The sequence below is a fragment of the Sesamum indicum genome, linkage group LG11, assembly GCF_026168435.1.
Source record: "Sesamum indicum cultivar Baizhima isolate 11 linkage group LG11, ASM2616843v1, whole genome shotgun sequence".
NCBI classification, from domain to species: domain Eukaryota; kingdom Viridiplantae; phylum Streptophyta; class Magnoliopsida; order Lamiales; family Pedaliaceae; genus Sesamum; species Sesamum indicum.
The window spans coordinates 15805801-15818245 of NC_142667.1; the positions used below are offsets into that span (position 1 = coordinate 15805801).

The 12445-nt window shown below is 33.5% G+C and overlaps 2 protein-coding genes across 4 annotated transcripts; one reads left to right on the forward strand and one right to left on the reverse strand.

Annotated features, from left to right (window-relative positions):
• Positions 1-1121: 1121 nt before the first annotated feature.
• LOC105174443 (cyclin-dependent kinase inhibitor SMR3-like protein) lies at positions 1122-2424 on the reverse strand. 2 transcript variants are annotated; one of them, XM_088875320.1, is made up of 2 exons: positions 2198-2424; positions 1122-2058 (listed from the first exon to the last, which is right to left on the reverse strand). In XM_088875320.1, the coding sequence occupies exons 1-2, from the start codon at positions 2198-2200 to the stop codon at positions 1474-1476; spliced, it is 588 nt and encodes a 195-aa protein (XP_088731446.1). In that variant the 5' UTR covers positions 2201-2424; the 3' UTR covers positions 1122-1473. The 2 variants fall into 2 exon arrangements, with proteins under 2 accessions (XP_088731446.1, XP_011094850.1); XM_011096548.3 differs by having other exon boundaries at positions 1122-2039; positions 2198-2419.
• Positions 2425-8787: 6363 nt separating this feature from the next.
• On the forward strand, positions 8788-12187 carry LOC105174444 (actin-4). Of its 2 annotated transcripts, XM_020697593.2 has the most exons (6): positions 8788-8953; positions 9524-9664; positions 9985-10056; positions 10207-10600; positions 11204-11817; positions 11904-12187. In XM_020697593.2, the coding sequence occupies exons 3-6, from the start codon at positions 9997-9999 to the stop codon at positions 11967-11969; spliced, it is 1134 nt and encodes a 377-aa protein (XP_020553252.1). In that variant the 5' UTR covers positions 8788-8953; positions 9524-9664; positions 9985-9996; the 3' UTR covers positions 11970-12187. The 2 variants fall into 2 exon arrangements, with proteins under 2 accessions (XP_020553252.1, XP_011094851.1); XM_011096549.3 differs by lacking the exon at positions 9524-9664.
• The last annotated feature ends 258 nt before the right edge of the window (positions 12188-12445 follow it).

Here is a 12445-nt window from a genome sequence, read left to right on the forward strand (position 1 = left end):
GCTTGGTTAACAAAAATCAAACCGTTTGAAATTTTAAAATTTCATAGAAATAAATGATTGACTACTGATTGTATTGCTAAATTTATGAGTATCAATCAATCACATTAATCAAAGTATACTGAATAAAATTCTATTACATAAATGTATTATGAAATTCTAACCCAAGTATTCCTGGAAATGATTCTGACAGGTATTCAAACAAAAAAATTATCTTAGTAAAAGAAATGTATTATTAGTATTTAAAATAATATAAAAAAACGAAAAAAGTGTCGGTGTATGAAAACGGTTGAGTTGATTTGCACATTTTTTCCCAGAAACCCGGTTTTAATGGCTCTCCATCACTCTCTGCTTGAGTCCTCAGGTAAAGTAGTGTTGATGAAATTTGGGTCTAACAGAAAATTCAAATTTGAATAGTAATAGGAGATGGAGATGAATTGGACAAGTGAAAAAAGTGGTCTTTCTCTTTCTTCTTTTCGGTCAATATCAACAACTTAAACTTAAGGGTGGACACATATATACATACAAATGCCCTTTCTCCCTTTCATATTTCACAACTCAAAGGGGGATAAATGCTTTGGCAGTTGAACTAATGTGCACAAAGTTTTATGAGCAACCTCCTTTTTCCTAAGTTCAATTCCACATTTCTTTTGCTGCACAAAATATATATACTTTAATTTATCCTGGGACTCCAAATGATTTACAGTTATCTTAATTGTTCAAAAAAATAATAATAATTATGTGACAAATGTATTATATTTATTTTGTGATTAATTTAATTTGAATTAAAATCTTCCTTGATTATAATCAATTTTATGATTAATTATATATAGAGGACAGCAATCACACAAATCACGGGAGGATTGATGAATTATTACATTGATCGATTCTCCAATATAACCGAAATTTCTTGAAAACTAAAGATGCCCTAATCCATGATTTCAAAGGAGAGTTACCTCCTATTACTGGAAGAAGGTAAAGGGAACTCCACCCACATGCATGAGCATATATATACACACTAAAATTTCTATAATTTCGCTACGTAAATAATAATTTTCCGAATTTATATATATATATATATATATGAGAAGAAAAAAGAAAAAAAGAGAAGAAGAAGAAATTGATGATGGGAATATGTTGTCTTCTTTTCACAACATAACACCTTGATTGCAAAAGAAGTTCGTATAGAAGCTAAAAAAAGCTGCAAGTACTTGTCATCTCTCTTTTTGCTCGCTTACTATCTTTTGCTCACTTTGTGTTCTACTCTACACTCAAATATTACAACAATGAACAATCCTTACATTCAGATTTACTGAATTCAAACCATATTCTTCCTTCTCTTGTAATTAAATCAAATTAGTGTATTATAATCATCAGTTCAAGCTCCATTACAACATCTCAAGAAGGAAAAATAATTAAATAAATAAATCAAAGTTGTCGCTTTTTTACGTTAAATTTCGTACCGGATGAACAATTCTATGACGAGTCTTGGTCATCTTCTCTTCGAGCTTTCTTGATTTTCTGCTCTTCTATATTATCTTGTTGATCGGGAATCTGCCGGAAAATCGATTCGACCTCGGTGGACGCCTCGAATTGGAGGCTCCGGCGGGCTCCTGGAGGCGGCGATGCTTTTCTCTTCAATTTCGAAGTTTGTGGGCGGGGTTTCTTGGGCGCCGGTGGGCACTGCGTGGTCGCCGGAATTCTGTGATCCGACGACGTGGGAGTCTTGAATCCGTCGTCATCTTCTTCTGCTATTTGCTTCTCCGACCCTCGTGAAGAAACAGTGGCCTTGTCAGTTTCCTCATCGTTCTTGATTTCCTCGAGCTGTTCCTTCTTCTTCTGATCGTCATCATCATCATCATCATCATCATCATCATCAGCGCCGTCAAGATTTCCTTTTCCTTGAAGATTTTCGGACATGGGGTGCGGCGAGTTCGGGTCGACGGCACCTTCTTTATCTTCTTGTTGCTGGAGGTGGGGTAAGAACATCGGGTTATCACCACCAGACATCCTCCTCAAAAACGAAGAAAACCCGTCGATTTCTGAGCACATGAAGATAAACTTAGAGAGAGAAAGAGGAAAGAGAAAAACCTCATGAGGAATTCAAGAAGAGAAGAAGAAAAATGGGTGTTAAATAGATGATCTCCAATTAATTAACAAGAGAGAGAGAGAGAGAGAGAGAATTAAATCATCAACTAACCATCTTTTTTGCAGTTGGTTGAAGGGATTTAGCACAGAGTTCCTCTTGTAAATTAATTTTGTTCTTCACAAGTCTGATGAGAGAATTCAAGAGAGAGAGAGAGAGTAGTGTTGTTGCTATAGGTGGAGGCTTTCAAAACAGTAATAGTGGCGAAGGATCCGATGTACACTCACTCTCATAATCCTATTTGCCTATTTTCTTTTTTGTTTCTGGCTGTGTCCCCACTCCAGTGATGAATAGAATAGAAGAGCAGAGTTTTCTGTTTTCACGTATCCATACCAATATGGGTTATGTTAGCAGATGAGTACACAATATTTTATTTATATTAAACTGTGAAGCACATATATTAGTAGTAGCTTTTTGTTTTTTTGACATATATCTACGCACTTTGATGCAACCTATGCACGTGGCTTGCTAGATGGGGACCATATTTTTCCTCATCTACTTCACACACAAATCTCTCCCTCTCTCTCTCCTTTTTTCTTCTCATGATGATGATCATATCTCATAAATTGTATGCACCCTTTTTATTTCTCATATGCTTGCTTTCTCTTGGAAGGAACTGCACTATTTTCTTTCTTGTTTTTTTTTTTTAAAAAAAAGAATATAGTATTGAGAATTTAGGAGTAGTCTAAGTAATATATATATATATATATATACATGTGGTCTTTCAGGAATATTTCAGAAATTTATATTGGTTATATATGTTTGGATGAAATATATCCATAATCAAATTATAGAATTTCGTAACTCGACAAATCTCGTTAATTTCAAGAGTATTATTATCGTAATTTTCCATGAAAAAAAGGCTTTACTTGACATACTGGTTGATTATGACTTAAATAATTGAAAATCATATTAATTAGTAATATTTAGATTTTGTAGCCTTCGATACGATACGACATTCGTTTAAACGAATATATTTATGTATTTGTTTCAAAAACTAACCAAATTCATCATGGAATTCTTAATTAACATCCATAATGACTACTAAATACAGATGGCAAAATGGTAATTAGTTATTATTATTATTATTATTATAGTCCAAAGTTTTTGTTAATTAATTAAATTTTTAAATCAACTAATTGCTGATTTATATGCATGGTGGGAGGGGTTCCATTAATGCACCATCAAAAATCAGGTTCCTCAATGAATCCCTATACATTGCATAACGCCAAAGAAAAGAAATTATTATAAAAAAGAATTCAAATTTTCTCATGTATTAGATAAAAATTATATATCTAATTAATTAATTATCGCCGTCTAGATGTTACTTTTTCTGTCTACAGAAAAAAATAAAAAATAAAAATAAAATGAAACTTAGGGGAATCTGTCGCTACACTCATCTAATCTTATGATTGGCAGTTTGCTTAGATTGTCTGAATATAGCTAGGGATGTCCGAACATGCATTTGGATTTTTCGAAACCAAGAATTTATATTTAATTATATTTAGGGTAGGAAATGAAAAATAACAAATAGGAAATGGGTGGGGACAATTGGCTAAATTAGCTTTGCTGCCAAACACTCGTACAAAATTTTGAGTTTAATCCAAGACATCATCATACATGTAAACATGCCATGTGGATGCCTTTCCCCCTGCCTCCTCACCTCCAGTTTTCGCTTATTTATTTATACTTAATCCATCCCTTCTCCCTCTCTACTTTGTAATAAAAATGGGAGGGTATAATTATTTTATTATATTTGTTAATTTTCTCCGAATGGCTTTAATTATTCTTTTACATTAAATCTAGAGAAAACAAAAAAAATAAATATATCATATTTATAAGATCTGAAAATATTAATTAATTGTTACAGTTTTGATTTAATGAATTTAAATTTTATAACTACTCCAAGAAATATATGTAGTTGGTCAATGACTCAATAATGCAAACGTTTTCACTGAGTAGGTAATGTAGGAAATAGTGGTAGGGGCCAATACTGTACTGCCTACGTATCATAATTAGAATTTAAATTAGGTCAAAAAAATGCAAATGTACTGCAGCTTCAGTTTGTTTAAATTTCCACAAGCATGGAGCCATTAATTAAAACTATGACTGTTTCTATATATATTCTTGAATCGCGCTCTTACAATACAAATTCGGTCCATCTCATTTTTTAACAATATCATACATATATTACAGTAATATTATATACACGTCTAATGTGTAGTTGAATATCAATCGTAATAATACTCAATTTACCTAAAAAAAACATTATATAAGTATAAAAATTATAAATAAAGAGTATTAGGTACATAGTACATAATATATATACTTCCATAATGAATATACTCAGAAGACTTGACCAAATTATTTGTGATGGAGAGGATGAATGCGAATAAACCCTCCTGCAATGTTGTACACATTTATTTCTTCCTACACATTCAACTGACACACTCTCCTCAAAACAATAATTAAAAACGATTTACAATAAATGAAATTATTAAGTTAGTAATTAATTAAAAGTTGTAGTGGAACAGTTAGCTTAAATTTGGTTCAACTGAAAAAGCTTGCGGCTGTCACATTCAATTAGTTAATAAATGGTAGACGCCTAGTCAAAATAAATCATCAATATATGGTATAATTAAAAACAGGACCATGCTGTAATAATTTGGCTTCTTTGGCCGTTTCCAGTTCTTCACATGCTGTCTTCAAATCCTCCTATGTATTCATATACATGTACCAATTTTTGACCGTATGTCCAAAGTTGAAAGCATCCATTACTTTAAATAATGTGGAAGTGGGGGGGTGGGGGGGTAAGCAACCTAGGATTCCCGACCCAGAATGGAAAGATGCTTTTTGATTTGGTTAACCTTCTACACTTATCCACATACCTAATATGTCTATTGTATATACTATTTCATGTGTGTGACTCTACATGATACATGATACATGCATATGGAGGATATCATACATGATACATGCCACATCACTTCAATTACATATATAAGCCATCATAAACTAAATAAAATTAAAAAATAAATGATCATGAGATATAATTTGGAGCACAAGTCGTTGAGGGACGAGTGTGCATGGTTTTCATGATCACATCAACATCACAACCGGGAATCTAAACGACAACTACACGCGCAATCACGCATACGTGCATTAACAGCGAGCGAGTTGAGATTAAAACAGTTGTTCTTAACGCTGGCTAAAAATAGGATTAAACAGATGTTAATTGTAATTAAGGGCATGAATGAATGATTATACATTGCAGAAGAGCATATTCACAGACTCTGATGACGCATCCATCATTGCCTCTTTACTCTCATGCTTCTTCATCATCACTTTGCCCCCCACCATCATCTCCGTTTCCCCATTCATATCCTCTCAAATTTCAACCATTTCCTTTTTCACCCCTAGAAATTAATTAATCCCAACTTAATTACCTGCTTTTATTGTTTAATCAATCTCTAATCCCAGTTTCTTTTTTTTTTTTTTTATAAAAAAAAACGTGATCTAATTTTGCATTCTACGAGAGATCTCAAATTACGGACAGAATCTAAGTGACTAACTCCGTTACTTGTGATTTCAATATTTTAAGATCATACATTTTATAAACCCCATTTCTGCATGATGTATATTTTATCTATAATAACGTATTATAGTTAATTAAATTACTGATATATATATATATATATATATAATTAATAATTCGTTGTTGATCAGATGATGTATGCTTTGTTTGATCTGTGAGCTATGTATATGCATGTGATTGATTCTTTAAAGAAAAAAAAACTGAAAAACTAGAAAATCAAGAATGCATGAATCCTGTGCAACATATGAATCAAAACAATTGAAATTCTGTAATGAAATTGAAATTAGGGGTGATGATCCCACGTTACATGTGAAGTCTATTACGTACCCCACATGATTTCCATCATGCATGCATCCCACATTTCACCTAACCAACCCTCTTTTCGTCTTCACTAATAATTCATTGACTTCTTACTACGTTTGACCTGCAACATAAAACATGCACACTATATATGATTGGTGCATAATTTTGAAGCATTATATATTTAATTATTATATACTCACCTCCTCTCAACCAGCTGCTTCCCCTATAATTAACAATAACATTTATCACTTCACGTTAGGTCCATGCATTTTATTTTGATTCTATTTGTTATGAGATTTAGTATTTTTAATCTCGTAACTTATAAAATTTAGCATTTTTAGTCATCATATACTTTTTTTTTTTCTATAATTTATCAGCGTGGGCAATGTACTTAGCACGTGATCGTTAAGTATTTTTTATTGCAGATAAAATTGACGTGTTTTCTAACTTAGGACCACTTTTGAGCTGAAATATAACTACATTTGAGAAGGAAAAAAATAAATTTTTAAAAGAAATTAAGGGGAAAAAAAAGGGACAAATTTCGCTCTTGTCTCAAAAAAATTGAATTCCACTCTTCCCATATTTTATAAAATTGAAGTTAAGTAGAAGCAATACAAAGAATTATGTCTTCCACAAGTGAATCAAGTAGGCCAAGTGGAATATTTATAATGCTATTTAATTTATAGGAGCATTCATCTACAATCAAGTAGGCCAAGTGGCCTACACCATTAAATTATAGACGAAAAAGTGAATAAAAATTAAAAATGTTAATTTTTATAAGTTAAGGGATTAAAAATATCAATCCCGTAATAAATATAACTAAAAGTATAACCAACTTAACTTACAAGGCAAAAAAATATTATTTTCGCTTGCAGTAATGACGTTGAATTATCCCTAGCTAGATGTACTATTTGATCTTATGTAGATTTATACGTTCTTTTTACACAGATTAGCAGAAAGTGAAAGATGAAAGATTGAAGAGGGCAACAAAGTGTGGATTTTTTTGCTTAGGGTAGAAGGACATGTTCCCCGCAATAATGTACCTCTTTGCAATATGACTTGGAATGTCAGGATTTGACAATAACTTTGCTTAGATTGTCTTTCATAAAGGCAGATTTCACTTCTCTTTCAAGATTGGGGGGGCCACTTCTCTTCATTTCAAACTCACTCTTGATGTATGACATTTCAAATTCGAAATCTTTTTATTTAAATTAAATTTTATTGATCTTTGATCTTTGATGTTTTTTCATAATATTTCTCTCTTCGTATGTTTTCTCATTAGCATGTTAGGCTAGTTCATTTATTTCCAGTAAAAGATTCGGTTAATATTTGATTTCAATATGTTGTGAAATCCTATTTGAGCTTTTCACTTTCATTCATATGCGTATTTGTGTTATTCTTTACAAATAATCTAATTTATGAATAATATGTACCGTTATTGTTGTCAAGAATATTTGTCTAGTTAATTGAACTTGCAAATCTGTAATTATTTGTTTAATTCAATAACTAGTGGTAACAGAATATAATTTATCATGTCATAATGATTGATTATGTTGTGGGGAATGCATAATCTAACTTAAATAAAGCCTCGTAGGAATTTATTAGTTAGAATTGAGTTTTTTTAATTCTTAATATTGTTGGTAAATTAATTTTTAAGAACGTTCAAAGTGTTGTTTGTTGATTAGAGAATTAGTCAAGGGACGTTCTTTGACTAATGACGAGATGAGGAAAGGTGAGGTCGTTGGGTCGTCCCAATGACCATAACCAATTTATCTATTATGAATGATTGTCATCTTTTGCATATATGATGAGCCGTGGAACTGACATGGTCCTGTCTTTAATCGGAAATCTTTCTTCTCATTGTTATTCATCTTCTTTATTTTGTTTTCTAGATTTAGACTTTAAACAAAACCTCCGTCTTCTATTTTTATTTTTACTTGGAGGAATTAATTTAAAATCAATCTCTATGAATTCGATTATACTCACTAATTTCACAACTTTTGATATAAAAATATTTTTTGATAGATGCGATAGCATCACATATATTTGTCAAGATAAGTTCAAATCCTGTTTTGATTCTTTTGTTGGTTAGCTAACACCTACAGCTTTTCGACAATATGCAAATCACCACAATCAACTCCCAAATTATACTCCAAATTCTCCTATAAATAGTGGTCATAGTAGAAGCAAAATAGTAACATAAGCTATTAACACAATACAGTTTTGTTCTACTGCAAACATCATGGAGATTTATTCCCTGCGCTTTTATCGCACTATACAAGTTTGCTTTAGATTATATTTCGATATTTCATCATTTTACACCAATTATTACACCATTGTTTTATGTTATTTCAAGCGTTTTTCAATTCTTTTTGGGTAATTTGATTATTGACCAAATGTAGAAAAAGGAATATATATACATTTCAAGATGCAAAAACCTTAAGGGTATATTTGAATTAACGAATTTGAAATCATAATTAATTTCAAATTCCTTTTGAATAATTATAAATTACTGGACTTTTACTTTGAACTATTACTTTACTGAACATTGATGTCCTTCAAATGTAGCCATAAATTTAGTGTTACTGCTGTATCTATAAAATAAAAATGATTACAATTTTGATAAAAAAAAAATAATAATAATAATAAAAGTGTAAACATTTGCATTTGCTTGTTTTCGAACTTAGGCACGGGTCAATAGGAGATGAAGCGAGATTGAAGGTGCATTTTAAAAGTGACTTTTCATTTCCTTCACATTTGCATTTCATTTGCGCTCGCTCGCTTTCTCCATTTTCTGAAAGCTCAGGCGCTTAATTGCGGGAACAAGAGAATCACTCTCTGTTTCTCCATCCACCTCAACTCCTTCATTCCATTACTCATCCATTTCTAGGGTTCTGAAATACGAAACTAAGGTGACCAAATATATTCCTGTTCTGGATTTCATGGTTGAGATTGATTTTGTCTTTGATTGTACGTAGAAAAATATCCGTTTCTCGTCGATCAGCGTTTTTCCTTTGTCAATCCGTTGTTTATGTGTAATGTCATGTATTGATATATAAGTTCGTACATCGACGTTGGACGTTGTGTATTTGCATGTATGACATCTCTGATCAGATGATCTTATTGGGTCTTTGATGATTGATGTTGAGTCTCCAATAATGTCAGACTGGGATGTGTGCAGTGTCGACGTGAAGTGTTTGTTTTTTCTTTTCCTTGCATTGCTTTGGTGTGCTCTTTACAGAGATGTGGATAAATAAGTAGTAGTTGCCACCTGATCGCTTCCGCTGAGCCAAATTTTAGCCACGTGTCAGTACCGTACGGCAATGTGTTTGTGAAGCTTAATGGATTCGTTGTGCATATTTCTGTTTCATTGTTTGTAAGAGGAGAAAAAACTACAGTTGCTTATGAGTGAAGCAGCGGCATATATAGTTATGTATAATTAAAATAGTTATCAAACAGGAAATGACTCTGTTTCAATGTAGAATTCGAATTAGAGCTGTAAAGGGGTTCCACCTTCATGGTGGAGCTTTGGGGAGCTGCAGCTTATTGATAGAATGATTTGGCACTGTGGACCAGATATTTAGACGGAGATCTATAAATTAGAGATTACAATTCTTTTGCAGGTACCATATAACCAAAGTTTTGTGGCTTTGCTGCAGTGTCTGTGTCTTATCACTAACTTGCTTATACAAATATTTTTAGCAGATGGGAGTGTGCATTTGCATTTCATTCAGAATATATTTGTTCAAAATCACCTGCAGTTTATATATTGTGAGCTATTTCACTTGGTCATGTAAATTTTTGATGATCAGCTCATGCTCTAACCTTCTGGCAATTGGGGAACCAAACGACTTTGCTTTCTTATGACAAATAAGTTTCATACTTAAGGTGCTATACTTTTGTTTTACTTCAACATATTGAGGATGCTTGTGTACTTTGGCAGGTAAACCAATAAATGGCTGACGGTGAGGACATTCAACCTCTTGTTTGTGACAATGGAACCGGCATGGTCAAGGTAATGATTGTTCTAGTACAGAACAGTGTAACTATATATTTTACCTTTATTTTGGTTAAGATTATAATTTTATCTTCACGAGAAATATCATAGATATTGGTTGGTACCCCACAGATCCTATGTTCATATTGATCCCTAATTATGTGTTAGGCTGGATTTGCGGGAGATGACGCTCCAAGGGCTGTGTTCCCCAGCATTATTGGTCGTCCACGCCACACGGGTGTGATGGTTGGCATGGGTCAGAAAGATGCCTATGTTGGAGATGAGGCCCAGTCCAAGCGTGGTATTCTATCTCTCAAGTATCCTATTGAGCATGGTATTGTCAATAATTGGGATGACATGGAGAAGATCTGGCACCATACTTTCTACAATGAACTTCGGGTCGCTCCTGAGGAGCATCCAATTCTTCTCACAGAAGCACCCCTCAACCCAAAGGCTAACCGAGAAAAAATGACTCAGATTATGTTTGAAACCTTCAATTCACCTGCCATGTATGTTGCTATCCAGGCTGTTTTATCCTTGTACGCCAGTGGTCGTACAACTGGTAAGTTGGTTCATTTTTTTATTATCATTGTTTTTATCTGAGTAGAGAACTGGAAATACCAGAAGAATATTAAAGTGGATTTCTATGGTTCACATGCCTTCAACTTTTGTTTGGTTTGGAAGTCTTGAGAAAGTTTCTGCAACCAAAAGCATTTGTTTGGTTTATTTAGACACTTTACCAGTTCAAGGGTCCATTGACGAATAGTGGACTACTACTATTAAAATTTCCCATGTGTGTGTGTCAAGTTCTCATTCCCTTGGGCAGAAACACTTGCCAATGCTCCCTAAGACATTTCAAACTTCAGCAATCACTTTGCTTTATTATTTCATGCATGCATCATAATTTGCTTCCCCTGCAGTTGGGTTTTGAAGACATTACCCATTGTCATGTGTAGTACTTGAATGGAGTTTCTACATAGTCCTAAGTAATGCAACCTTGCATTGTTATTTTAATGGTGGACAATTTAACTAAATTTTCATTACAATCTGGAAACATAGATGGATTAAGGCTTTTAATTGTTGTGCTCTTGGCCCTAGATACAGGGGTGTGGTAGTGTATCTATCTATATCATGGTTTCTTGGTTATTTTGGTGCTTTCGTGCAGGTATTGTTATGGACTCGGGGGATGGTGTCAGCCATACAGTCCCCATTTATGAAGGCTATTCTCTTCCCCATGCTATTCTTCGCCTTGACCTTGCTGGTCGTGACCTCACAGAACAGTTGGCAAAAATCCTCACTGAGCGAGGTTACTCATTCGTTACCTCTGCTGAGAAGGAAATTGTTAGGGACATGAAAGAGAAGCTGTCATATATTGCTCTTGATTTTGAGCAGGAAATGGAGGTTGCCAAGACCAGCTCTAGTGTTGAGAAGAACTATGAATTACCTGATGGTCAAGTGATAACTATAGGAAACGAGCGTTTCCGATGCCCTGAGGTCCTTTTCCAGCCAGCAATGATTGGAATGGAAGCTGCTGGCATCCATGAAACGACATACAATTCTATAATGAAATGTGATGTTGATATAAGGAAGGATTTATATGGGAATGTCGTACTCAGTGGTGGGTCCACCATGTTTTCCGGGATTGGTGATAGAATGAGCAAGGAGATCACTGCATTGGCTCCTAGTAGCATGAAGATTAAGGTGGTCGCTCCTCCTGAAAGGAAGTACAGCGTTTGGATTGGGGGATCCATCTTAGCATCCCTCAGTACCTTCCAGCAGGTTTGATTGTTCATTCATTTTTCGTTTTTAAATTTTTTCATGTATTTCCCCACCTGAGTTCGATATTTTCGTATCATTGTCTGCAGATGTGGATAGCAAAGGCAGAGTATGATGAATCTGGTCCGTCAATCGTGCATAGGAAATGTTTCTAGCTAGAGGCATTTATCATTGTCTTGAAGTTCGCACTATGAAGGAAAAAATGCTGCTTGCATTCTCGTTCTTGATTTCTGTCTCTAATTTTCTGTTCATGCCATCAGCTTAATTTCCAGTTAATAACATCAGTCCATGGTCTTGTTATTGTAGAATCTTTGTGATTTTTCCCCGATTATTTGTAGTTTTGCCCTATTGTTTGTAGTTTTTTAACTAATAAGTAGTTTAGTTATTTGTTCTTGTGTGATGTCTTTTGAACGCTGCAGCTGTTTCCAAAGATTTTTTTGGGAAAAATGGGAAATGTCAGCGCACCCTTGGACAGTGGGATTAACTTGCATCTCCTATAACAAGTGTAATATACAGGGCATGATAAGTGTATTATAGTTGTCGTATAATCAATTTTATTTTGATTAAATTTAATTTGAATTAGAGTATTTTTAAGAAGAAAAATTTCTTACTCAAATCATAATTTCAAAAT

What these genes read in the sequence shown, in the direction of transcription:
- LOC105174444 (XM_020697593.2), top strand. Translation starts at nt 9,997, where the DNA reads ATGGCTGACGGTGAGGACATTCAACCTCTTGTTTGTGACAATGGAACC. An exon ending in ATGGAACCGGCATGGTCAAG is followed by an intron (nt 10,057 to 10,206) that starts GTAATGATTGTT and finishes ATTATGTGTTAG; the next exon opens with GCTGGATTTGCGGGAGATGA. An exon ending in CGCCAGTGGTCGTACAACTG is followed by an intron (nt 10,601 to 11,203) that starts GTAAGTTGGTTC and finishes GCTTTCGTGCAG; the next exon opens with GTATTGTTATGGACTCGGGG.